The sequence below is a fragment of the Bufo gargarizans genome, chromosome 9, assembly GCF_014858855.1.
Source record: "Bufo gargarizans isolate SCDJY-AF-19 chromosome 9, ASM1485885v1, whole genome shotgun sequence".
NCBI lineage: Eukaryota > Metazoa > Chordata > Amphibia > Anura > Bufonidae > Bufo > Bufo gargarizans.
The window spans coordinates 4,427,431-4,452,354 of record NC_058088.1 but is presented as its reverse complement, the minus strand read 5'-3'; the positions used below and the strand labels follow the sequence as shown (position 1 = coordinate 4,452,354).

General features: G+C 44.1%; 1 protein-coding gene across 1 annotated transcript in view; it reads right to left on the bottom strand.

Annotated features, from left to right (window-relative positions):
* Positions 1–359: 359 nt before the first annotated feature.
* The window catches only part of CLIP3 (CAP-Gly domain containing linker protein 3), a 28,206-nt gene continuing 3,641 nt past the window's right edge, over positions 360–24,924 (bottom strand). Inside the window, exons 2-14 of the mRNA XM_044268770.1 lie at positions 20,204–20,343; positions 19,981–20,120; positions 13,786–13,879; positions 12,985–13,146; positions 12,786–12,904; positions 11,935–12,171; positions 11,088–11,223; positions 10,298–10,426; positions 8,866–9,000; positions 8,634–8,757; positions 8,471–8,535; positions 6,032–6,104; positions 360–2,537 (exon numbers count right to left, since the gene is read on the bottom strand). Coding sequence (XP_044124705.1) covers positions 2,483–2,537; positions 6,032–6,104; positions 8,471–8,535; positions 8,634–8,757; positions 8,866–9,000; positions 10,298–10,426; positions 11,088–11,223; positions 11,935–12,171; positions 12,786–12,904; positions 12,985–13,146; positions 13,786–13,879; positions 19,981–20,120; positions 20,204–20,339 — 1,605 coding nt within the window. The 5' untranslated portion in view covers positions 20,340–20,343 and the 3' untranslated portion in view covers positions 360–2,482. The remainder of the gene's footprint in view (positions 2,538–6,031; positions 6,105–8,470; positions 8,536–8,633; positions 8,758–8,865; positions 9,001–10,297; positions 10,427–11,087; positions 11,224–11,934; positions 12,172–12,785; positions 12,905–12,984; positions 13,147–13,785; positions 13,880–19,980; positions 20,121–20,203; positions 20,344–24,924) is intronic.

Here is a 24,924-nt window from a genome sequence, read left to right as displayed (position 1 = left end):
AGTGGTTAGCACTGGTGTCTTGCAGCGCTGGGGTCCTAGGTTTAAATCTGAACAAGGACAACATCTGCATGGAGTTTGTATGTTCTCCCCTGTGTTTGCGTGGGTTTCCTCCGGGTTCTTTAGTTTTCTCCCACACTCCAAAGACATACTGATAGGGACCTTAGATTGTGAGACCCGTTGAGAACAGCTTGATGCTAATGTCTGTTAAGCGTTGCGGAATATAGTAGCGCTACATAAGTGCGTATAATAATATTATTGAGGACAGGGAAAAAATTAGTGATACCGGGAAACCAACCGACATCATCCTCAAAAACATTCACCCATTCACTAAGTAACATGAAGACTCGTCACGACGGATCAGTAGTTCAATCAGTTTATTATCTGACATACATCCACATGTCCCGTATACAGGGTTATTAGGACCACAAGTTACAGGCAGATCACAAGATTTTACGCAGGATAACAAGGGGCCCCAGAACACGTTTCAAGGGAAACATGTTGGGTCCGCTATACGAGAAAATTAGTGATGTCCCGCCCGGGGGTTATAGAATAAAATACATCCTCACAAACGTGTCCTAGATACCTCCAAATATATATATACAGTATATCTGTATACCGGTATTCACGCCAACTGTATGAATATATATAGCTATACAGACCACTGCTACAGTGCATGTATTGTTTACTGTATGTCAGTCCGTATATGGTGGTGTGTCTGTATATGCTGCCATTTGTATATACGCTCTATAGATCCTCTCTGATTCACCCAGTGAACCCCGGGTGGGGTTGTGCTGGTCACTATATAGCACAATGTACAGAGATACTTACCACTCACAGCACACAGAATACCCCATGCTACTATGTACAGAGGAGGGGCTGCATGCAGTGACCTGTTATACATGGGGTAATAGGGTGGGGTAGACAAATCCAATTGGCAACGTCTTGGTCGCATGCCTCATGGGATTTTAGAACATTGACTCAGTTCACCCAAAAGAGTGAAAGTTATTGCAAGAAGACACTGGAGGATGATAGGAAGAAACTGGCCAGGGATAGGATGATGGAAAAAAAAACAACTAGAACATAAGAAACCATCGTAGCCAAAAACGTGGAAGGCACCACCAGTAGAAAATAAGCCACATTATCAAGACAAGGGGCTAGGAAGCAATCAAGATGTCGAAGCCATGGAGCTAGGTGATAGGAAGCAAGTCATGGACTTGGAAAGAAGGGACAGACCTCATACTCAACTTGAACATGATGGACTATGGACAAGCTATAGTAGACATTCATGACTGAACTAAGGAGGATGGGGAGATACCAAATCATCATGGTTTCAATATGGGGTCAGTAAATCGCACCCAATGAAGAAGACCAGAATCTGAAGATGTAAGAAGATCTTCAGAACATTACATGGGGATGTCAACATTAAGGCATAGTACATGTATACAATGGGTATCAAAGGACTACAGGACTGGAGCCAACGGAACAAGAGTAAGACACTGGTGACTGTGGTCCATCTTCCACTATTACAAATTTCAATTATAAAAGAAACATTGAGCAACGGAAGACTATGTAAGTAATGATGACCAATGAATTTTAATGTGATCCAATTTCTCCCATCATCCATGGACAATCTCATTGGTGTCTTCGTAATATGACACACAAACATGGTTTGTGGTGTCTCAAGGTCAATGTCCTAGAAGGTACCCTACAGATATGGAGTTGTCTATAGAAGAGATTATAGAAAATGGATACCGTAGAGTTTGGGCATGCTATATACATACATCAAATGTCTAGGTTTTGAGGTTAGCTTTACATTACATTCACTTTTCCCCACAAATTACTCAGCAATATCATACAGTAGAGACTTGCTCAAGTACTATGTGACAACCACATGGAATACATGTCCAACCATGACTATATGGTATACATGGACTTTTTTTATTATGAAGGTAGGATAAGATGTGGTGGACCGTTGTTGGCCTAGGTGATATTACCAATTGCTAGTCATGGGCTGCAACTAGTACTTGAGATTAGGCCAAACCTTGTATGATCTTGATGGGTGATTGAACCAGTTAGTAGATGTTGGTTGACTATTAGTAGTATTGTGGACATTATCGTGGCGTTTTTAGACATTAAAGGCCCATGACATGTTATAATATTTCCTCTAGAAAATGAATGGCAGCTAGAGAAAGCTTGGATAGCGTTGTAGGTTCCTACATTTGGTGTCCAGTTAAAGGTTCTGTTAAGAAAGGAAGCAAGTAAAACCTTCACTGGTATGAAGCAGGAACTTTCTTACCCCCTCCTCCGGAAATGTATTTTTGCACTGAATCAGACAGTGACACACAGAGGGGCCCCTGTTTCAGAGGAACATTAGACAAGGCACTGGGGAGTCAAGGGATGCAGACACAGACAGAAGGAGGCGGAAGTCTGTGGCTCCAAATGACAGGGTTTTAGAAGATGCAGGGCTGATTGGGAGAAAGGGTTAAGATTGCATCTCAGCCCGAAGCAGCCAGGGAAACCAACAGCAAAACAGCAACCTGAAGGAGAACAGAAAGGACAGTGAGTGCAGTGCAGAGAGAAAGAGCGCCACTGCAAGGAGGCAATGAACAAGGCGCGCAGAGCAGATAAATGCATAGAACTGAAAATGGAAAGAAAGAGGTTCTCTTTCAGCACCTTCTGACAGATCTTAAAGGGGTTGTTCCCAGAATGACATCTTATCACCTCTCCTGTGGAGTTTGGTGGCTGGGATCTCCATTGATCACAAGAATAGGAGTCCCATGTCTCCCGTTTAAATGGAGGGGTGGTCAAGCATGGACACAGCCATTCTTTCCAAACTCAATGGAACTTCTGAATATAGCCAAGCACTATAGTAGGTTCTGTTCAGCAGTCCCAGAGAGTTCAGCACCCCCCCCAAATCTGATGCATACATATATCTTGTATCCTGTGTATATATGATAAGATGTAATTCTGGGACAACCCTTTAAGGCATTTTAGAAGACTAGACTGGTGAGGTCCAGGACCTGGAATATAATATTTGGAATTGGACCCCTTCAGTGCAAAACCATAGGATGATGGTCGAGCACAAATAGGATTCCATCCATTGAAACCAATGATCAGAATATTTTCTGACTCAACATCTACTCTCAGGGGAAAATCCTGTTTTGCTAGAAGGATCTCATTGCAATTAACTGATAACAGACTGCCTTGCTGCTGAAACCTTCAGCGATCAAACTATTAAAGAATCAGCCAGTACGTGTTTATTATCCCTGGAGCACCCCCATAGGTGAGTTGAAGTATTACACATTTTCTATAAAATGCACAGATGTGCAGGGTCCTCCAGAGTAAGGGAAGCTCTTCTCTGGTTAATAGCTAAGCATTTTGGACAGAAGATTCCACCCTAACAGATCATTTGAAAATTGATTTTCTAAACTAGACACCCCCTTTAAATATGTAATATTATTGCACCAATGAAATGAATGGACTTTGTGCTTGGCTTAGAGAATTATATAATTATAGCCAAATGCCTCTGGACATATACTGTCAGGTAGAACTGGAGAACCCCTTTAACCAGAGAGTACATTGACAGCAGTTGACTATGGAGTGAATGCATAGCAAAAATGCACAAATAAAAAATTAATGGAACACAGAACACAAAAATGGATGAAAATCATGAGTGCAGAGCAGATGAATGCACACAGACCAGGGAGGGGCCAAATTCTAAAGAATGATGGTAGGTCACATGAACTGCAAGACTAATGGAAACAAGAACAATGGTGTTGTTAATAGCAACCATTCAGATTTCATCCATTGCTTCAACAGCTGACTGGTTGTCATGGGCAACGCCAGTGTTTTGTTTGCACTGCTATTCATATAGCACACCGTACATAGAATGCAGTATATACAATGAGACAATACAATACTGGGAAAGTCAACGAGCACAATGCAAAGTGACTGAATACAATATACAGAGCGAGCTGTGAACTTAATTCAAACACAAGTCAATGCAGTAAAGTGAAGGAGGCCTCTATATCTTATATATAGATATAATCTGGAAGTTATATTGACAGGTACGGCTCTGATCTCCACTACTTCCCCGGTTATAAGGAGGCCTACAATGCTGCTACCTCTGTTGACCATGATACTGTCAGAATTGCTCCCTGCTAGATATATACATATAAATCCATATGCAATTAGCTCCCCCTAGTGGTGGCTGCATACAGCCAAAGTGATGTCATTAATGGGGTTTTCTAGGAATACAATATTGATAAACTATCCTCATGATAGGTCAAACTCAGATCGTGAGGGTCGGATTCCTGGCACCCCAAATTATTAGGTGTTTGAAGAGGCAATGGAGCTCTGATGTTTGCATTTGGTATGTTGTACTTGAATGGGACTGAGCTGTGCCTAGGAAAAGGTTGCAGCGCTCACCAGAGCACCATGGGCTGTTTAAACAACTGAGAGTCAGGCTCCCACTGATCTGATACGTATGACCTATCCTGAAGATAGACCATTAATATTCTACTCCCGGAAAATTCCTTTAAGACAGAAACGCAAAGCTACCTACCCCTATACACACATACTGTGAAATGAAAGGAGTTGTCTAGGATTACAAAAACATGGCTGTTTTTTCCCCAAAAAAAACATTGCCATCCCTGTCCATAGTTTGTGTGTAGTATTGCAGCTCTACCCAATTGAATCTAGTAGAGCCAAGCTTCAATACCTTACACAACCCATGGACCAGGTGGTGCTGTTTTTGAAAGAAAGCAGCCATGTGTTTCTAATCCTGGACAACCCCTGTAATCAGCACAGAATTTTGGAACTAAGAAAGGCAGGGTGGACATCAACCTTATGAAAGGCGTACATTTAGTGGGGTTCTCAGTGCAGAATGGGACCCATTATTTTTTTATGGTGTCCTACTATTTCTGTGTATGCCACTTCTACACAGTATTGATCAAGTCACCTGTTACCAGTAACCAGTAATGGTATCATGGTTGGGACCCCTTAGACCAGTGTTCCTCAACTCCAGTCCCCAAGGCCCACCTGCTGGTCATGATTTGAGAATATCTCACAGAATATAGTCCTGATGCATTGACTATGCATAATTACTGTATATCACCTGCTCAATACTAAGGAAATACTGAAAACATGACCGGAAGGTGGGCCCTGAGGACTGGATTTGAGGAACACTGGCTTAGACAATTGATTGGCCAGTTGTGGTACTGAAGTGGTGAGGGAGTGGGGGAGTCCTGCTCTTAGTCAAAATATGCAAATATAGGAAAAACCCCTTTAAGTTTCATCTAGCTGCCACTATTCTCTTTAAGAGATGTGCCATTTGTTGCATCTGGTTGATCAGGCCATAGCATACGATGAGAGGATTATTTCAGCTCAAGTTCTCCAAACGCAGATCTCAAAACGGGAAAATCGATTCAGCCAATTCATTCCAACGTTTGAAGAATCGGCAAAAATCAAATTGTACTTGCTCATCTCTAATTCTGTGGGTTTTTTTGTCAGGAGAGAATTTATTAAATTCCGCTCTTGTATATCTTATTTCCTAGTGGAAAAATATCACTGAACTATGACAATTCAATCTGTCTCATGTTAGAGTGCTGCTTTTACAAGAGGTGGTTAGGTTGCCGGCATCCAACTGAAAAGGACATGAGGGAGGAGCATTGTGAGCAAGTATGTGGCTTACATTGCTCCTCCCTCATGCCATTTCAGTTAGATGCCATGAAACTAACTTTATTCTTGCTTTAAATATCTCATAAAGTAATCATGAGAAATAATCATGAGCGATGAGACGGGGACTGCGTTTATTATATCAGTCACCTTTGCATTTATAAAAATTTATACATCAGTGCACAGACATGTTTTACAATTATTGGCAAATACAGCGACTGGAAAAGCTCTAAAACTGCCTGCAATGAGATCCTGCATCATAACGTGCTGTGGTGATATAGAGATGATGGAGTGTAGCGTCAAGTCACAGATGCATAGCTGGCTATATGTAAAGTCCTATGGGCAGCAGTGGTACCTGGAGATAGAATTTTCCGATGCGAGTTCTTTCGGTGTCCGCACTGTGTTGAAGTTACGCTTTGGCTGTGACACTGAATAGAAGAAAACGGGACTCTGAGGTGAAATTCAATGCATCAAATATTCTTCTACACATTTACATTCAGGATAGCAATTGCTTACATTCAGAGTCTTCCAAATTGTCTAAATAATATATGCCCCCCCCCCCCACATTTCCTTTTATCCTCCCAACCTGTCCCAATCTATTGCTACCATTTTATTGCATCCCTATGTTAAAAGAGATGTTATATGTAGACATATGGACATCATAGAGGGGGTGCACTGCTTTGGACCACCACTTCCAATCAGCTCTTGTACTGGTGGACCTGACCCATCTATGTATTACATGGACAGCCTTGTCTCTGAATAGCTGCCACGTTACACTATGTTTTCCTATATTTTCAGCTGAACATTGGGTTGGCTCCAATGAAGACATTCCCTTCTTTATGACCTTTTACTATCATCGCTTTTATTTTTCTCTGCTTGTTCCTTGAGATGGACATATCTGCTGTAATATGTAGCTCTTGTGACACATTCTTATATCAGGTCCAAGCACAATGGACAGATTATAAGATTTATAAATGATGTGAGAATCTTAGGAGCATGTATGGCTGGCTTTGTTGGACACAAATGTGTCACCTCCTACAGTATATAGTAGTGTAAGAGATAGCCACATCAGATGCACCCATATTGTCCTACCATCCTTTCTAAGTGTGCTCCTCCTGAACGTTGTGCTCCTACAGAGGGTAGCTATAATAGGACAGCCTCAGACTGGGTTACAGTCACCAGTGGGATGCCACAGGGGTCAGTATTGGGTCCTTTTTCTTTTCAATACATTTTTTATAACCTTGTAGAGGTCTACAGAGTAGATTTGCAGATGATACTACTAAGATGTATTAGGTAATCAACACAGAGGAGCATAATATAACATTGTACGGAAATTTGGGGAAGTTGTAGACTTGGGCAGAGAAATGACAAATGAAGTTCAACATAGATAATGTAAGGTCATGCTCTTGTGCCGAGATAACAATCCGTAGAATTGCATTAGATAGCAAAACACCGGATAAAATCACCACTCAGCATTGGACTGTACAACTAGAATACCAGAGGATCCTCCGGTAGGCCCAGGCTCTGATAATATGGTAGGCCTCAAAGGTCCATGAGATAAAATCCATTTGGGGCTCCCTTTGGAACCAGTCACTTGCCACTAGAATCTATTTTTTGTCTAAACCTATTAGACTTTATTAATGATATGTGGCTTGGGACCCAAGAACAATTCCTTCTGGTGGTATTAAAGACACCAGTCTGACACTGCTAGCACTGAAAAAGACTTGGGGTATTGGTGGACAGTAAACATTATTGACCAATGCCAGGCAGCTGCTGCCAAGCCAAAAAATGATGGCATGAATCAGAAGAGGCATAGATGCTCATGACAAGAACATAATTTTTCCTCTATACAAATGACTAGTGGGACCAAACATGGAATATTGGGTAGAATTGGGACACATGTCTACAAGAAGGACCTAGCTGAACTATAGCAGACGCAGAAGGGTGACCAAGGTAATTTAGGGAAAGGGTAAAATGTAGTAAGACAGGTTATCAAACTTGGGGTTTAAAAATACAACTTAGTGAAGATCTAATCACAATGTACAAATACATGAATGGATAGTACAGACATAATGATCTTTTTATACCCAGACCTGCACCCATGAGGATAACATCCTCTATGCCTAAAGGAAAGCGGGTTTCATCAGCAGCATAGATCTGGATTCTTTACTGTAAGAGCAGTGTTACTATGGAGCTCTGTTTCAGAGGAGTTGACTCATTGTACAAGCTCAAGAGTGTCTGGATGCCTTTCTTGAATGTCAAAATATTGCTTGTTAAGGGTATTAGATTTCTGGAGGTAGGACGTTGATCCAGGGATTTATACTGATTACCAGATATACAGTGAAGGAGGAATTTTTCTCCTCTAGTATGGGGCAATTGGTGACCACCTCAATGAAGTTTTTGCCTTCCTCTGGATAAACATGGTATGATGACAGGCTGGACTTGATGGACCTTGTCTATTTTGCAACCTTACCGACTATGTTACTGCATACTGTTAGCACCATCTATTGCTCTATCCTACCACCCTTTCACCACTACTCTCATTCTTCTATTGTCCTCTGTCCGGTCCGACCACTCCCATTGTCCCACATGCCGTCCTTTTCTTGGTGTGAACTGTCCAGTCTATGTAAGATCTTTTGACTCATTTGGACTTGGAACTTAGATGTATTGTAATGCCTGTGGCATGACTATTTCCATAGGCATGTGCTAATTTTGTCAACAATCTAGAATTTCCAGTCACATACACTTTCTCCACCAGCACCACAAAGGTTTACAGTATATGCCGTATACCTACTAGTAACTTGGTGAACCTTTTTCACAGCATTGCTCTCCACTTGAGGATCTTTCGGGCCACCAATTCTGCAAAAATATCCAAATATTAAGAATGATGCTCTTATCCCACTAAAGCCCATTAGACCTTTACGCAAACTATATGTGGAGCCTTGCACCAAACTTACCTCTGAACCCTGGAGGGTGGAGCAAATACTCCATATTTTGGGGAGCAGGTGAAATACCGGACCCCGAACACAGACCCATCATGTTTTCCTGTAGGCTTTTCTAACTCAACTCCGAACCAGTATCCTGATGGAGAAGGACAGATCTTATTTTACATCATGATTGTTGCCAAACTCACATCTTGCACCCCATAATCTTTTCCTGCTCATTTCTACAATACAGCGTGGAACTTACCTGGCGCAAAGTCTGTCTTGCCATAGAAGCGCACCACTCCCTGTTTCTGCCCAGCTACGAGCACCTGGTCCCCCAGGTCAATGTTGAGCCCCTCTTTGTCTAAGCTGCCAACGCTGACGGACTTCTTCTGCGTTGCTGGGAGAGAGACCATACGATAGAAGGATTACTGTATTTCTTGCCGGTCTTTATCTATGCCCCGCTGACCCCAGCTATGCCACATTAATGCCTTATTCACACGTCAGTGTTTTGGTCAGTGATTTCCACCAGTCGAAACCAGATGTGGCTCTAAACAAAGAACATATGCAGATATTTCCCTTATACCTTATCTCTTTGTAGCCTCCACTCCTGGTTTTGGCTCACTGATGGAAATCACTCACCGAAAAACTGTCGCGTGAATGAGGCATAAGAGGTGCACATACCTTACTAATCTTGGTGCATCTCTATGCACATCCACCCACCAAATGGAACTGTACACCAGAAGACGGTTTAGATTTCCAGTATACCCTACCCCAGTCTCCTGTCGAAGCATATAAAACATTTTCCGAGCCGGTACTGCCCCTGCTTGGGACAAGTGCCAACATTTTGTATAAGCATGGGTGGCACCAAACTTATCAAATTTTTTATGCCGGTTTTCAGGCTTACAGTGGCGTAACTAGAAATGACTGGGCCCACAGCCACTTCTTCACAACCACCTCCTCCCGTGCAAACCCCACTCTTGTGGCTAGTCAAGATAGCTCTCTCAGACAAGGCCCGACAGCCACTCCGTTCGTTTCCTAAACATATATACTGTATGTTGAGTCACTATATATACTGTTACTGTATAAAATGTAATTTTATAATACTATTGAGGGGGCCCTGACAATAGAATGTTTTAGACCTCCTCCTGGGCGGGCCCATTCTGAGTTCAGGCCCGATAGCAGCTGCTTTCTCTGCTTCCATTAAAGCTATGCCCCTGCATACAGGGGTTAATAAATGTCCTCCATTTAGTATTTGTAGGACCAGCTGACCATCCGATGTGTATGGCGGTCTTCCAGCTCTTCCCAGATGGCAGGGAATAGAAGGATCAGACTGTTGACTTTCAACCTGCACAATGCTTTTGTTCTCAGGAGACAAGCTGGATACGCCTGGCTGCAGTTCACTCTTCTCTCCGTATTGAGAACATACACACAATCGGCTATGGTGAGAGTGTTTTATATAAGGGGGGGGGTCGAGAGAGATAGCTGTCAGCCAGCCTTACTATGGCCTATAGTGCAGCATTATTACCTCACCACTGCTCACCATGCAATCCCATGCCAAACTGTAAAATAACCCATTCATTTCACCTGTATAGTACACAACCTCTACTCCACTGTGTATCGGCAATACTGCTAGGCCCGCCAACAGGCTTACAACTCCCATGGCTATCAATGTATGTGGTGTCTTGCATGCACACCTTTTTTCTCTTTCTTCCCTTTGCCGGTGACTCTGGAGAAATCCATTCGCGGGGTCTTTGGTGTTGAGGTGACAGAGGAGGGTGTCTGATCTGGAGCCTTACTGATTTTGGACACTGAAGCAAAAATTCCTAGGAAGTAAAATAAAAGAGAGTATAGGTCTAGGGCATGCTAAGGAATTATGGTATATGTCATACATGGACTCCAGCTTGAAGATGCCTGAGCCATGATGAAGGAGTCCCGTATGTTCCTTGCAATTCATTTAAAGGAGTTATCCAATTTCAAGAAAACCCCTCCACATGTGCCGGGCCCCTCACTGGTAATATACTTACCCCGCTCACCGCTCCCAGCACTGCCGCTGCTGCTTCTCCCTGTACATGGACGGTGTCGGGGGGGGGGGGGGGGAGGGGGGCAGCCAATGGCAGGCGGGGATGGGGACAAGCCTCCCTAGCGTCACCTGCGATGCTAGGGAGGCTCGTCCCAGCCTGCCATTGGCTGCTCCCCCTCGACACCAGATGTTTTCATTCGTGTACAGGGAGAAGCAGCAGCGGCGGTGCAGGGACCAGGAGCGGCGCCCGGGGAGCGGGGTAAGTATATTCCCGGTGAGGTGCCCTCCACATGTGGGGGGGGGGGAGTTCTTGAAATCGGATGACCCCTTTAAATCTATGCATGGATTTCATATATAGTCATCATGAGTAGAACTAATATCCTATACCCAACGTAGATGTGATATATGAAAATGTGTAGTATCCAAGACAGGCCTCCTCATCTAGGACTAGGTTCATTACTCACCATGTTTGGGGGGACAGATAAAGTAGCGGATGCCTCCCACATTGCCGTCATTCTTTCCCTCTGGCTCATCCAGCTCCACTCCTACCCACTGACCGCTGGCAAATTCGGTTGTGCCACAGAACCGTAGCGTACCAGCCTGACAAAAAGTACCCACAAAGTTGAGGTGAAACAATTACTATCATATGTTATTATTGCAGTATTATTCAACTAGATATTTATTGCTGCATATGCAGTACCCCAGAGCAAGGGGGTATTTGTAAATTATTCATTTCTTTATGTTATGTCATGTAATGTTATGTCATGCTATGTATTATTGCACCCAGCATAACCATATATGGATGGCACAGCTGGGTTTAATAATCCTGGCTTAGCCCTTGTAGGTTATAAGGTGCGGACTGGCTCCACCACTAGCTCTAGACAGTCATAGGGAGAGTTTAGAAGAGAAAAGAAGCTGAGACTTGTACTCCCTCTTCTTAGGCCCAAAAAAGCTACTGAGACTCTGCATGATCTACAGAAGGAGAGGGAGTAAGATGAGGGAGATAACTAGAGAACCTAGGGTCTGCATGGCCAAGCATTGGAGTCAGTAAGGTAACCTGCTACCAAAGCTGTTAAGACTTTACTGCAGTGAGGGACACTGCTAAGACACCCTTCACACCTGGACCAGACCTGGTCAGTCGTATCACTACAATTTGTGTATCCCTTAGTGAACATTACAGCCACCCGGGCAGGAGTACAATTGCCCGCTATTGATTCTGCAGGAAGAGACTTGAGACAGATAGGCAAGGAAGCAAGTTATGGCTCTCCTCCCTCTCAGTATGTTTAAGCATAAAATTGTAAAATCTTGTACCTTTTCCGCGTCCAGCAGTACCCGGTCACCTAGCCGCAGCCCAAGAGACGCCAGCATCAGGTTACCAGGGATGTTGTCATAGTTTGGCAGTGTGACCTTGGGCAGGTTGCAAGTCAAAGGCACAGCGTCTTGAAGAAGCTGCTTCAGTTCCTTTGCGATCATGGCTGACTCAGCCTTGTCTAGTCCCATGTCCATAGGGTCAGGAACCACTTCAGCAGGAACCTGGCCTTTACTGTTCTGTGATGGAAGAATAACACACGTTTAAAGCGTTCTGAGCCAAAAATAAGGCACAGGGGACATGGATCAAAAGCTGTGCAACAGCCCACGTGGCCACCATGACAGTTCCACCAGAGGTTGCCACCCAGCGTCCGGAACAGAAGACATGCATAGTTATGCCGCAGTATGGTGCAGGGGATCTAGATGAGGACTCCACATCCAGGGGTCCAGGAAAGCTGGGTGGCAATCTTGGGATAGTCGTGATGGTGTCCATATTGGTTTTGCATATTTTGTCACGGATTTCCAGCAGTTTCACCCTGCAGGAGGCAGTGGGTAAAATCTGTAATGAAAACCTGCAACATGCTGCGGACATAAAATGCGCACTGCAGGCCAAGTTATGTGTGGATATCGTTGTGGAAGTGTGAAGATGAGATTTTGTTATATTTTCATTATATTCTCTACTATAAGTGAAACTGTAAGTGAATGGGGTTGTGTTGCGACCTGCAGGAAATCCATGGAAATCCATGTGGACGTATCCAACGAGAGGAGGCTGATGTGTCAAATGAGCTCTACTTCTGACCAACAAGGACATTCTCAAGACTGGCTCACAGCTAAGTAGAGGAGGCAGTACTTACCCTCACTGAGGGGTTGGCTCCGTGTTCCAGGAGACATTTCACAGCCCCCAGACATAGGTTAGAGGCCGCAATGTGCAGAGCGGTTCCATGGTTGAAGTCGCTGCAGGTGGAATGGAGCACTAAGAGAAGAAAGGTGTAAGCTATTCAGCAATGATCACCAGAGTATGTGTGGATTTTGTTCTGTCATTTTTAATCTCACCTTTGGGCTTTGATGCTTTCAATAAGATGCGTAGCAGTTCGGGAACGTCGAAATAAGCAGCGTAGTGCAAGGCGTTCATGTTCGTCCAGCGGCTGCGCAGGGTCACGTCTGCTCCCAGCAGGAGAAGCTGATTGGTCAGTCGTACAGCGGCCGTGGGGTCTCCTGAATGAATGAACACGCCACTATTAAAGGTTATGCCTTCTGCCTCTCCAGCCAACCCACAGCCATAGGTCACCTATACAACCACACTTGGTGGCACCATTTCACGAAAACATCCTATGGCTTAGAGCAATGGGACAATGTGGTCACATGACTAACGGACGTGACGTCACTACGGGCATGTCATTGCGGAGGGTTTGCGGGGCACCTTTGATACATTGATAGAGATTTATCAAAACTGCTGCAAAGTAAAAGTAGAGCAGTTCCCCATAGCAATCGATCAGCTCCAAAGCAAATTCATATATCCGCCATTTTTTCTAGTATATACTTTTGGTGGCACCAACCTATCCACCCATTGGCTTACCCCAACTACCATGTGCGCAGTAGACCATCTTGAAATACCATCTCAGACCAATGCAGAATGCGAGACCTCGAGAGGAGTTTACAGCCAGTGCCACCTCCTGAAGAACTGTAACTTGATGCCCTGGGTGTCCTAACTACCATGTGCCAACAAATCCCATCAAGCGAGAGGGTCTGGGTGCCTCTGCTTCCCCATAGCTGTACCCCCTACAGCTGGATTCTGGCTGGTCTTTATGTGCCCATTGTCCAATGTGCTGTACAACGGTGATGGCCAATACCTACCGACACCATGTGCCCCAGCTTTACACGCATAGTGTAATAACGTCATGTCTGTGAGCCCATCCCTGTCATTCACATGACAGCCCCTTTTTAAGATCTGTCAGGGAAACAAAAAAGTATATAAATGTCCAAAATACAATTTTAAGAAATATCTAATCCGCCCAACATAACCTCATGTCAATATAATATCTTTGATACCAGATCTCAGATGATCGATTTTAGACTCGCATAATGGATCCAGAATGGCAGTGTGAACACAGCCTAATATAATATATATAATAAATCTGGACTTTCTGAAAGTCTTACTTGTTTCAGATATTGGTGGATGTTAGTGTAAAACAGAAGAGTTTTGGTGGTCCCACCCTTGCCTTTGCCAGAAAGTCCACATTCATTGGCCCTTGCAATAACATCTGAACATCTTCTTATCCTGATTCTTGCAGGATATCGAAGTTCAGCCTATAGGCTAGATTCACATGAATGTGAAAAGTGGCCATGTGATGGTTGTTTTTAGAACCAATTAAAGTATATGGGGCTATTCACATGGCCCTTTTTTAACACTCATTGAACAGCGGGCATAAAATATAGGATATGTCCTATTTTTGGCTGTTTTTACGGCCAAACGGACCCCACTAAAATCAATGGACCCATTTTTAACGGCTGTTTAGACAGGACTGCACCCATCTATGGGCCTTTAAAAAGGGTACACTGTGAACAAAGGGCATTTCAGGGGTTAAAAAATTATGATAAAATACCCACTTCCCACGATGGGACATTTGCTTGGCACTGAAGGCAGGAGGACCTGCACCCCCTCTGTCGTGATGTCACAACGCTGGGAATGTCAGGTCCTTATTCCTCCAGTGCAGAGAGTGTTCCATCGTGTGACGTGGATGAAGTGAGTATCTTTTTATTATGCATTTTTTCTATGTTAGCACTAGCGGGGAGTGGGGTGCATTATATTGGGGGCCAATTTAAATATATATATATATATATAGGCACAACCGAGGGCTAACATGTATACTAGGGCACAACTTGAGGGCTATTATAACTACTGCAAGGCACTAACGGGGCCGTTATCTATACTAGGGACATAACTGGGGGCCACTATACTTACTGGGGCACACAAAGTTGCATTAATTATACTGGGGGCACCATGAGGGGCATAATATTTATATATATATATATATATATATATATATATATATATATTATATACACTGAGGGCACTGCAGGGGTTGAGGTTTTAACTTAATAACCCAACCTGTAAATGACTGGATGCACAAATTGTTGAAAACTGGCAATGGAAAACTGACAACCATTTCTTTTCTAAGTGGGAAATAGTATATGTCCAGCTGTAGCTCAATATTTTACTCCAAAAGATCAGGAGATCGCCAGATGGTAACAAGTACTAGAGGTGGAACCTAGTGCTCCAGATTCACACAAAGAAAGGTTTCAATATAAACACAGGGGCAAAATATGAGCAAACACCTTTAAGTTTAGTCGTACTCTTTTACAAAAAGCTTAAGTGCAAGGTTTCGGCACTAAACCCCCCAAAAGGCTCCAAGGGGATTGAAATGGATCCTATTGTATCTCAATGGTTAGAGACTACAAACAAACCATGTGTAGTCTGATTCTGCAGTCATGGGCTACCCTGTTACATATGCCGCTAGTCTACAGTCTTTAGGTGAGTGAGATCAGAGGGGGAGAAGGAGGTGCACAACACTATAGCAGTGCAGGACACCATCTTTGTAGGTTCAGACGGGGGATTAGGGCTGTACCTGTTTGGATTAGTCCTCCGATGATTTGTTTCAAGTCCAAGGAAACGCGTTGGGACAGTTTTCATTTGGTTACTAGGGCTTCTCTGCAATTTACCCTGACGAAGCTGGGCAGTCACAAGCTCAGTAGGGACAAGCAGGGACTCCTAGACAGATGTGAGGGACGGCTCAGTGGGGTCGCCATTATCGGGGACTAGCTCAGGACAAGCAGGGTTGAATAGGGTTATAGACCCAGCACCCTTAGACTCGGGACCCCCTCCAGGGACCACGATTCTACTAAGTGGTAAGAACGTTCCCTTTCATTATCTGCACGGTTAATTGTTCCACAAGTGTGCGTCACTTATTACTGTGTAATGGGCTAATATTATTTTATGTGATACCATTAAAAGTTATGTATTAAATTGAGGTCACCCCCTGTATTTACACTGTAGACAAGTAGTCCCAAAAATAATAGTGAAGAAGAAGTAGCGGGCATTACATAGTATGAGGACCGGCAAAAAATGCGCTCAAAAGAGAGTGAGGCTTTCCAGATAAGGTTGTGCACAAGCCGGCTGAGCGCATACACTTCTGAATGGGTCCAGACACCAGCCAGGTGCAGCAAAACTCCATGGAAGCAAAAGTTCAGGTGAAATCAGGGTAAAATAAATTAAAATAAAATAAAATAAAAGAGGAGCTTCCAAAGCTATCCTAACATTGACAGAATTATTAAAATACATAAAAAAAAGTACTAGCAGTGCTACGCGTTACGTCTCGTAAGGTGTAGCACGGCCTGCACGTTATTATTTTTTATGTGTTTTAATAAATCAGTCAACCTTAGGAGTGTTCTGGAATCTCCTTTTTTATTTTATTTTACACCCAAAATAATAGTGGTCTCTTTTCTGAATTTTATTAGAGAGCTGATACTCTTTCCTAACCACATCTCACAAATGCTGGTGGATTAGTAGAGTGGTGAAGGATTTTCTGTAGATCCTTGGATAAGGTGCTCTAGGACGTGTAATTAGCAGTTGGAAATCAGGAAGAGCGGCCCACTGTTGTTGGTGTCTGCCCCTAAGTAAGCTACCATGATATCTCAAGTTTTAGTCTGGTAGGTAGCTGTGACATAACCCATGTTTCCATGAGGTAAGAGGCAGTGACATTAAAATAGGCTTCAGTCAGGTAAGCTACTGTGACATCACAAGTGGGTTTCAGTCAGGTAAACTACTATGACATCACAAGTGGGTTTCAGTCAGGTAAGCTACTGTGACATCACAAGTGGGTTTCAGTCAGGTAAGCTACTGTGACATCACAAGTGAGGTTCATTCAGGTAAACTACTATGACATCACAAGTGGGTTTCAGTCAGGTAAGTTACTGTGATATCACAAGTGAGGTTCTTTCAGGTAAACTGCTATGACATCACAAGTGGTTTTCAGTCAGGTAAGCTACTGTGACATCACAAGTGGGTTTCAGTCAGGTAAGCTACTGTGACATCACAAATGGGTTTCAGTCAGGTAAGCTACTGTGACATCACAAGTGAGGTTCATTCAGGTAACCTACTATGACATTACAAGTGGGTTTCCGTAAACTACTGTGATATCACAAGTGGGTTTTAGTCAGGTAATCTACTGTGACATCAAGTATGTTTCAGTCTGGTATCCTATGACATCACAGATAGTTTTTGCCAGTTAAGCTTCTATGACATCACAAGTGTGTTAGCATGAAGTAAACCACTATAACCTAACTAATTGATTTCAGACAGTTCAGCTGCTGTGACATCAGAAGTGATTTTGAATCAGGGAAGCTACGATTTCCATTATTCAGGTAACATTCTGTGACATTGTGTGTGACTGATGTGAGCTGCTGTGACACCACAGATGGTTTTAGTCATGTACAATACTGTGACATCATAAGGCTAGTTTCACACTAGCAGCAAGGAACTCCGGCAGGCTGTTCCGGCGGGTGAACAGCCTGTCGGATATGTGCTGCCGCTAGTGCACGCGCCCCCCCGGACTACTGCTCCGGCCCCATTGACTATAACGGGGGCGGGCTGGAGTTCCGGCGGCAGCATGGTAAACATGCTGAGGGGCGGCCAGAATAATACTACGACATGTCTGGAGTAATGGCTTGACCAGGCTGGTACAAGAATGTAGCTCCAATCATATTTTTCTAGTATTGAGATTGTACCTTTTGTTGATGTCGTATAGCAGTGGTAGGTAACCTATGGCACGCGGGTCAGAGGGGGCACTCAGAGCCCTCTCTGTGGGCACGTGGCTCTGTGTGGGCCGTACATAGAGTTGCCACCTGTGCACTATTACTAATCACTAGTACAGCCTTTGCTCCTTTCTTCTGCTTGTGTTAAAGAAATAAATAAAACTTACCTCATCCATCCGATCGCGCCGCTGGGAACACTCGCTGTTCAGTGGATGCGCAGGACAGGACCTGCGCTCCAGCGTGATGACGTTTCGTAGCATTGACTGGAAAGAGCAGGACATGCGAAACGTCATCACGCTGGAGCGCAGGTCCTGTCCTGAGCAGCGAGTGTTCACTGCGGCGCAAATGGATGAGGTGAGTTTTATTTTTTGGCACAAGAAGGGTGGGGAAGGGGGCATTAATAATACTTTTATTGGGGTCTGTGTTAAGCCATGACCCACAGCTTAACTTGGCCAGTATTTTTCAGCTATATTAATACTGGGAGACATTGATAGAGGAACAATAATACTAGGGGGGAATAATGGGGGCATCAATTTGACTGGGGGCCATTATTGAGGACCTTATTAATACTGGGGGCCACTAATGGGGCATTATTAATATTGTGGGCCACTAGTAGTGGCCTTATTAATACTGGTGGCCACAAATGGGGGCATTATTAATACTGGGGGCCACTAATGGGGCATTATTAATACTGGGGGCCACTAATAGTGGCCTTATTAATACTGGGGCTACTAACGGGACCTTATTAATACTGGGGGCCACTAATGGGGCATTATTAATATTAAGGGCCACTAATGTGGGCCTTATTAATACTGGGGACCACTAATGGGGCATTATTAATACTGGTTCCACTAATGGAATGTTTTTAATACTGGGGGCCACTAATGGGGCATTATTAATACTGGGGGCCACTAATAGGTGCCTTATTAATATTGGGGGCCCACTAATGGGGCCGTACTAATACAGAAGGCCACTAATGGGGGCCTTATTAATACTGGGGGTCATTACTGGGGCATTATTAATAGTAGTGGCCACTAATGAGATATTTTTAACACTAAGGGACGCCAACAGGGAAATTCATTTTACTGGGGCCTGTGTTAAGCCATGCCCCCACAGCTTAACTTGACCAGTATTTTTTTGTATTTAGGTTAAATTGCCGTGTTGGCACTTTGCGATAAATAAGTGGGTTTGGGTTGCAGTTTGGGCACTCGGCCTCTAAAAGGTTCCCCATCACTGTGATATAGTCATAATAAAATATGATTTAACCTAAATTAAAGGGAACCTGTCATCAACTTTATGCTGACCTCACTGAGGGCAGTATAAAATAGTGACAGAAATCCTGATCTCAGCCGTGTGTCACTCATGATAGTAGGTGGTTGCTGAGAACCAGCATCATAATCATTGCATCCCAGGCCTTGAAAAGAGTCAAATCTACCAGAGAAGAGTCCTGGTTATTCATAGTCTCCTGCTCTCCCCCATCTGCTGATGATTGGCAGTTCTCTCCTAGAGAGGAAGGGAGAAAACTCGGTAGAAGACTGTCAGTCATCAGCAGGTGGCAGGAGAGCAGGAATTCATGGATAACCAGGACTCTTCTCAGGAGGCCGTGACTCTTTTCCAGGCCCAGTCTGCAAGGATTGTGATGTTGGTTCTCGGCAACCACTTACATTTAGCTTATAAATGACGGACCTCTGAAATCAACTCACCTGTCTCTACTTTATGCTGCTGTTAGTACGGGCAGCACAAAGTTGATGACAGGTTCCCTTTAAGAGTTGGAAATCAAGTGGTCCACATACTGTCCTTGCACAAGGGCCCTTAAGTGTTTGTGTCGGCCCCTGGTGCTGACATCGTGGTATGTAAATATATATCGCTTGATCGATAGCCAACATGTGAGATTGGTAAATAGCAACAGAATAATGAATTTTTAACAATTAAAAAAAGACAATAACGTCTTTACAGACTGGGAACAATATTCAATCGCCTACAGAATATGAATATGGACTTTAAGACATGACTCTAGGATCTGACTACAAAGAAAGTTTGCAGTCTGTAACCATGGAGACACATAGGCTTGCATAATAGCTGTAGACACAAAACGGTACAAGATTTTTCATATAGACCGTTTGCAAAGTTGCTTTTATTTTTCATCTTAGATCTACTGGAGCATTGCAAAATGTAATACATCTACCTTTTAAGAGGTGGTATCCCCTATAATCACCCCTACAACCATAAAGTACTTACCTCACTGCCGATCACATCTACCTTGTGCTGGACCTGTGGCACCCATTGCCTGATAATTGCAAAGAGTTCAGGAATACTAGTTTGGGGGTCCAACAAGATTTCCTGGCACGCAGGGTCATTGGGATCGAAGAATGTGAAAGCTGTAGTAGAAAAAAAGGACAAGAAATAAATTCAGAACGAACCCAATAAGAAAAGTCTTATACCAATATAAAACCAGTGTTACCATAATCCTTAGGGAGAGGAGCCGGGGCTGAGGGGTGAACCACTGGTCTTTTCCGTTTTTCTAGGATTGGACTCTGGAAATCAATGGGACGCTGGTTCTCCTCGGGCGCACAATCTGGGGGGTCCTCCCTGGTCATAATTCTGTGTTAACCAATAGGATTACAATGAATAAAAGAAAAGGAAGATCGTAAAACCCCCGAGGACCAATCACACGTTTTAAGTTGACTCCATGATGACTTCAGTCAGGTGCTCACCATTATCATTAGCTCAAGTTGGCCAGTTTATTGAGGACATGCTATAGACCAGGGATCAGCACCCTTTGGCACCCCAACTGCTGTGAAACTACAACTCCCAGCATGCCACATAGCTGTTCTTCTAATTCCTATAGAAGTGAATAGGGCATTATGGGAGTTGTAGTTTCAGAACAGCTGGAATGCCGAAGGTTGCCTATCCAAGCTATAGACTGTATTATAATGAGACCATGCGGCACATGTAGAAGTATTCTCGCTGCACTGGGACCTCGGGGTGGGGAGGGTGTCTGCTTTACTGGCACCATTGGGTGACGTTCTACTTCCACTGACTGGCCTATGCCTGTCCACCATTCATTGCATTATTATTTTATCATCACTTGGGGTCTCGTTCTGTCACCATTATTGGGAGTTATGTGGCTGTCACTGGTATTTAGGGGCTGTCGTTGTTGGGGGTTTGTGGCTGTCAGTGTTATGGGGGTCCTGTGACTGTCTCTGTTATAGGAGTGACTGTCTCTGTTATAGGAGTGACTGGCTTGTTATGGGTGTCCTATGGATGTCATTGTTAAGAGGGTCTTGTGGCTGTCACTGTTATGGTAGTCTTTGGGCTGTCACTGTTATGGTAGTCTTTGGGCTGTCACTGTTATGAGGGTCCTGTGGCTGTCACTGTTATGGGGGTCTTGTGGTTGTCACTATTAATGGGGCCCCTATGGCCGCCACTGTTAAGGGGCTCCTTTGGCTGTCACTGTTATGGGGGTCCTGTGGGTGGCTGTCACTGTTATGAGTGTCCTGTCGATGTCATTGTTAAGAGGGTCTTGTGGCTTTCACTGTTATGGTGGTCCTGTGGCTGCCACTGTTATGAGAGTCTTGTGGCTGTCACTGTTATTGGGCTCCTATCGCTGTCAATGTTATGGGGCTCCTATGGCTGTACCTGTTATGAGAGTCTTGTGGCTGTCACTGTTATGGGGCTCCTATGGCTGTCACTGTTATGGGGCTCCTATGGCTGTCACTGTTATGAGAGTCTTGTGGCTGTCACTGTTATGGGGCTCCTATGGCTGTCACTGTTATGAGAGTCTTGTGGCTGTCACTGTTATGGGGCTCCTATGGCTGTCACTGTTATGGGGCTCCTATGGCTGTCACTGTTATGGGGCTCCTATGGCTGTCACTGTTATGAGAGTCTTGTGGCTGTCACTGTTATGGGGCTCCTATGGCTGTCACTGTTATGGGGCTCCTATGGCTGTCACTGTTATGTCACTGTGTCAGGTGACACAACCCCTTTAATGTTGGTTGGGGAACTCACAGGATGAGATATTGAGACCCTGTAGTAATTGAGGCTCACCTATGAGATATCGGGATGCAGACAGAGTCGCACCGGGGCCCACCAGAGGACGTGATTCCGCTGTTAATTGCATGCTAATTGTTGTTGCTATCACGCAAGACAAATCATCAGTCACATCAAGTAGGTTATTTGTGAATCATCTCATAAGAAAAAGACCCTAGTAATATGTGATTATAAAAAACATGGACGCTTTCTTCCTAAAACAGTGCCACACCTGTCTGCAGGTTGTGTGTGGTATTACAGTTTAGCCGTATTTACTTCAGTGGGGCTGAGCTGCAATAACAGACACAACCCATGGACATGTGTGGCAGTCTTTCTGGAAAATATGTTCGTTAATCCTGGACAACCCCTTTAAGTTATATTAAAGGGTCTGTCCAGGATTTTAAAAAACATGGCTGCTTTCTTTGAAAAACAGTGCCACACCTGTCTATAGGTTGTGTCTGCTATTGCAGCTCAGCTCCATTCAAGTGACTAGGGCTCAGCTGTTATATCATGCACAACCTGTGACCAGGTGTGGTGCTGTTTTAGGAAGAAAGCAGCCACGTTTTTCTAGTCTTGGACAACCCCGTGGCTTCACAGGAGCTGAGCAGGCATAATTCCAGGAATGATGAGGTGTGAACTCAGAAATCACAAAGCCCTAAGAACGGGCCCCATAGAGACCCCTTTTATTCGTATATGATAAATGATATAATTCTGGCTACATACAGTGAGGTCCATAAATATTGGGACATGGACACAATTCTAACATTGTTGGCTCTATACACCACCACAATGGATGTGAAATGAAACAAACAAGATGTGCTTTACCTGCAGACTGTCAGCTTTAATTTGAGGGTATTTACATCCAAAGCAGGTGAACGGTGTAGGAATTACAACAGTTTGCATATGTGCATCCCACTTGTTAAGGGACCGAAAGTAATGGGACAATTGGCTTCTCTGCTGTTCCATGGCCAGGTGTGTGTTAGTCCCTCATTATCCCAATTACAATGAGCAGATAAAAGGTCCAGAGTTCATTTCAAGTGTGTTATTTGCATTTGGAATCTGTTGCTGTCAACTCTCAAGATGAGATCCAAAGAGCTGTCACTGTCAGTGAAGCCATCATTAGGCTGAACAAACACAATAAACCCATCAGAGATAGAGCAAAAACATTAGGCGCGGCCAAAACAACAGTTTGGAACATTCTTTAAAAGAAGGAACGCAGCGGTGAGCTCAGCAACACCAAAAGACCTGGAAGACCACGGAAAACAACTGTGGTGGATGACCGAAGAATTCTTTCCCTGGTGAAGAAAACACCCTTCACAACAGTTGGCCAGATCAAGAACACTCTCCAGGAGGTAGGTGTATGTGTGTCAAAGTCAACAATCAAGAGAAGACTTCACCAGAGTGAATACAGAGGGTTCACCACAAGATGTAAACCATTGGTGAGGCTCAAAAACAGGAAGGCCAGATTAGAGTTTGCCAAACGACATCTAAAAAAGCCTTCACAGTTCTGGAACAACATCCTATGGACAGATGAGACCAAGATCAACTTGTACCAGAGTGATGGGAAGAGAAGAGTATGGAGAAGGAAAGGAACTGCTCATGGTCCTAAGCATACCACCTCATCAGTGAAGCATGGTGGTGGTAGTGTCATGGCGTGGGCATGTATGGCTGCCAATGGAACTGGTTCTCTTGTATTTATTGATGTTGTGACTGCTGACAAAAGCAGCCGGATGAATTCTGAAGTGTTTCGGGCAATATTATCTGCTCATATTCAGCCAAATGCTTCAGAACTCATTGGACGGCGCTTCACAGTGCAGATGGACAATGACCCAAAGCATACTGCAAAAGCAACCAAAGAGTTTTTTAAGGGAAAGAAGTGGAATGTTCTGCAATGGCCAAGTCAATCACCGGACCTGAATCCGATTGAGCTGCATTTCACTTGCTGAAGACAAAACTGAAGGGAAAATGCCCCAAGAACAAGCAGGAACTGAAGACAGTTGCAGTAGAGGCCTGGCAGAGCATCAACAGGGATGAAACCCAGCGTCTGGAGATGTCTATGCGTTCCAGACTTCAGGCTGTAATTGACTGCAAAGGATTTGCAACCAAGTATTAAAAAGTGAAAGTTTGATTTATGATTATTATTCTGTCCCATTACTTTTGGTCCCTTAACAAGTGGGAGGCACATATGCAAACTGCTGTAATTGCTGCACCGTTCACCTGATTTGGATGTAAATCCCCTCAAATTAAAGCTGAGAGTCTGCAGGTAAAGCACATCTTGTTCATTTCATTTCAATGGTGGTGGTGTCTAGAGCCAAACATGTTAGAATGTCGATGCTCCAATATTTATAGACCTGACTGTACATCCACCACTAGGAGGAGCTAACTGTATGTAGATTACTACAGGCTGAATGCAATTCAATGGGAGTTGTATTAATCTATATACAGTGTCAGGGAGTACCCCTTGTACTGAGGGACAGTTGGGAAGTATGACTATAGTGAGGTCCTCTTTGGTCCACAGACATAATCCCAGTGCAAGGTGTATGACTATAGTGAGGCCCTCTGTGGTCCACATACATAACCCTAGTGCAAGGTATATGACTATAGTGAGGCCCTCTGTGGTCCATAGACATAATCCCAGAGCAAGGTGTGTGACTATAGTGAGGTCCTCTTTGGTCTACAGACATAATCCCAGTGCAAGGTGTATGACTATAGTGAGGCCCTCTGTGGTCCACATACATAACCCTAGTGCAAGGTATATGACTATAGTGAGGCCCTCTGTGGTCCATAGACATAATCCCAGAGCAAGGTGTGTGACTATAGTGATGTCCTCTGTGGTCCACAGACATAATCCCAGAGCAAGGTGTATGACTATAGTGAGGCCCTCTGTGGTCCATAGACATAATCCCAGTGCAAGGTATGTGACTATAGTGAGGCCCTCTGTGGTCCACAGACATAATCCCAGAGCAAGGTGTATGACTATAGTGAGGTCCTCTGTGGTCCACATACATAATCCTAGTGCAAGGTATATGACTATAGTGAGGCCCTCTGTGGTCCATAGACATAGTCCCAGTGCAAGGTGTATGACTATAGTGAGGTCCTCTGTGGTCCACAGACATAATTCCAGAGCAAGGTGTGTGACTATAGTGAGGTCCT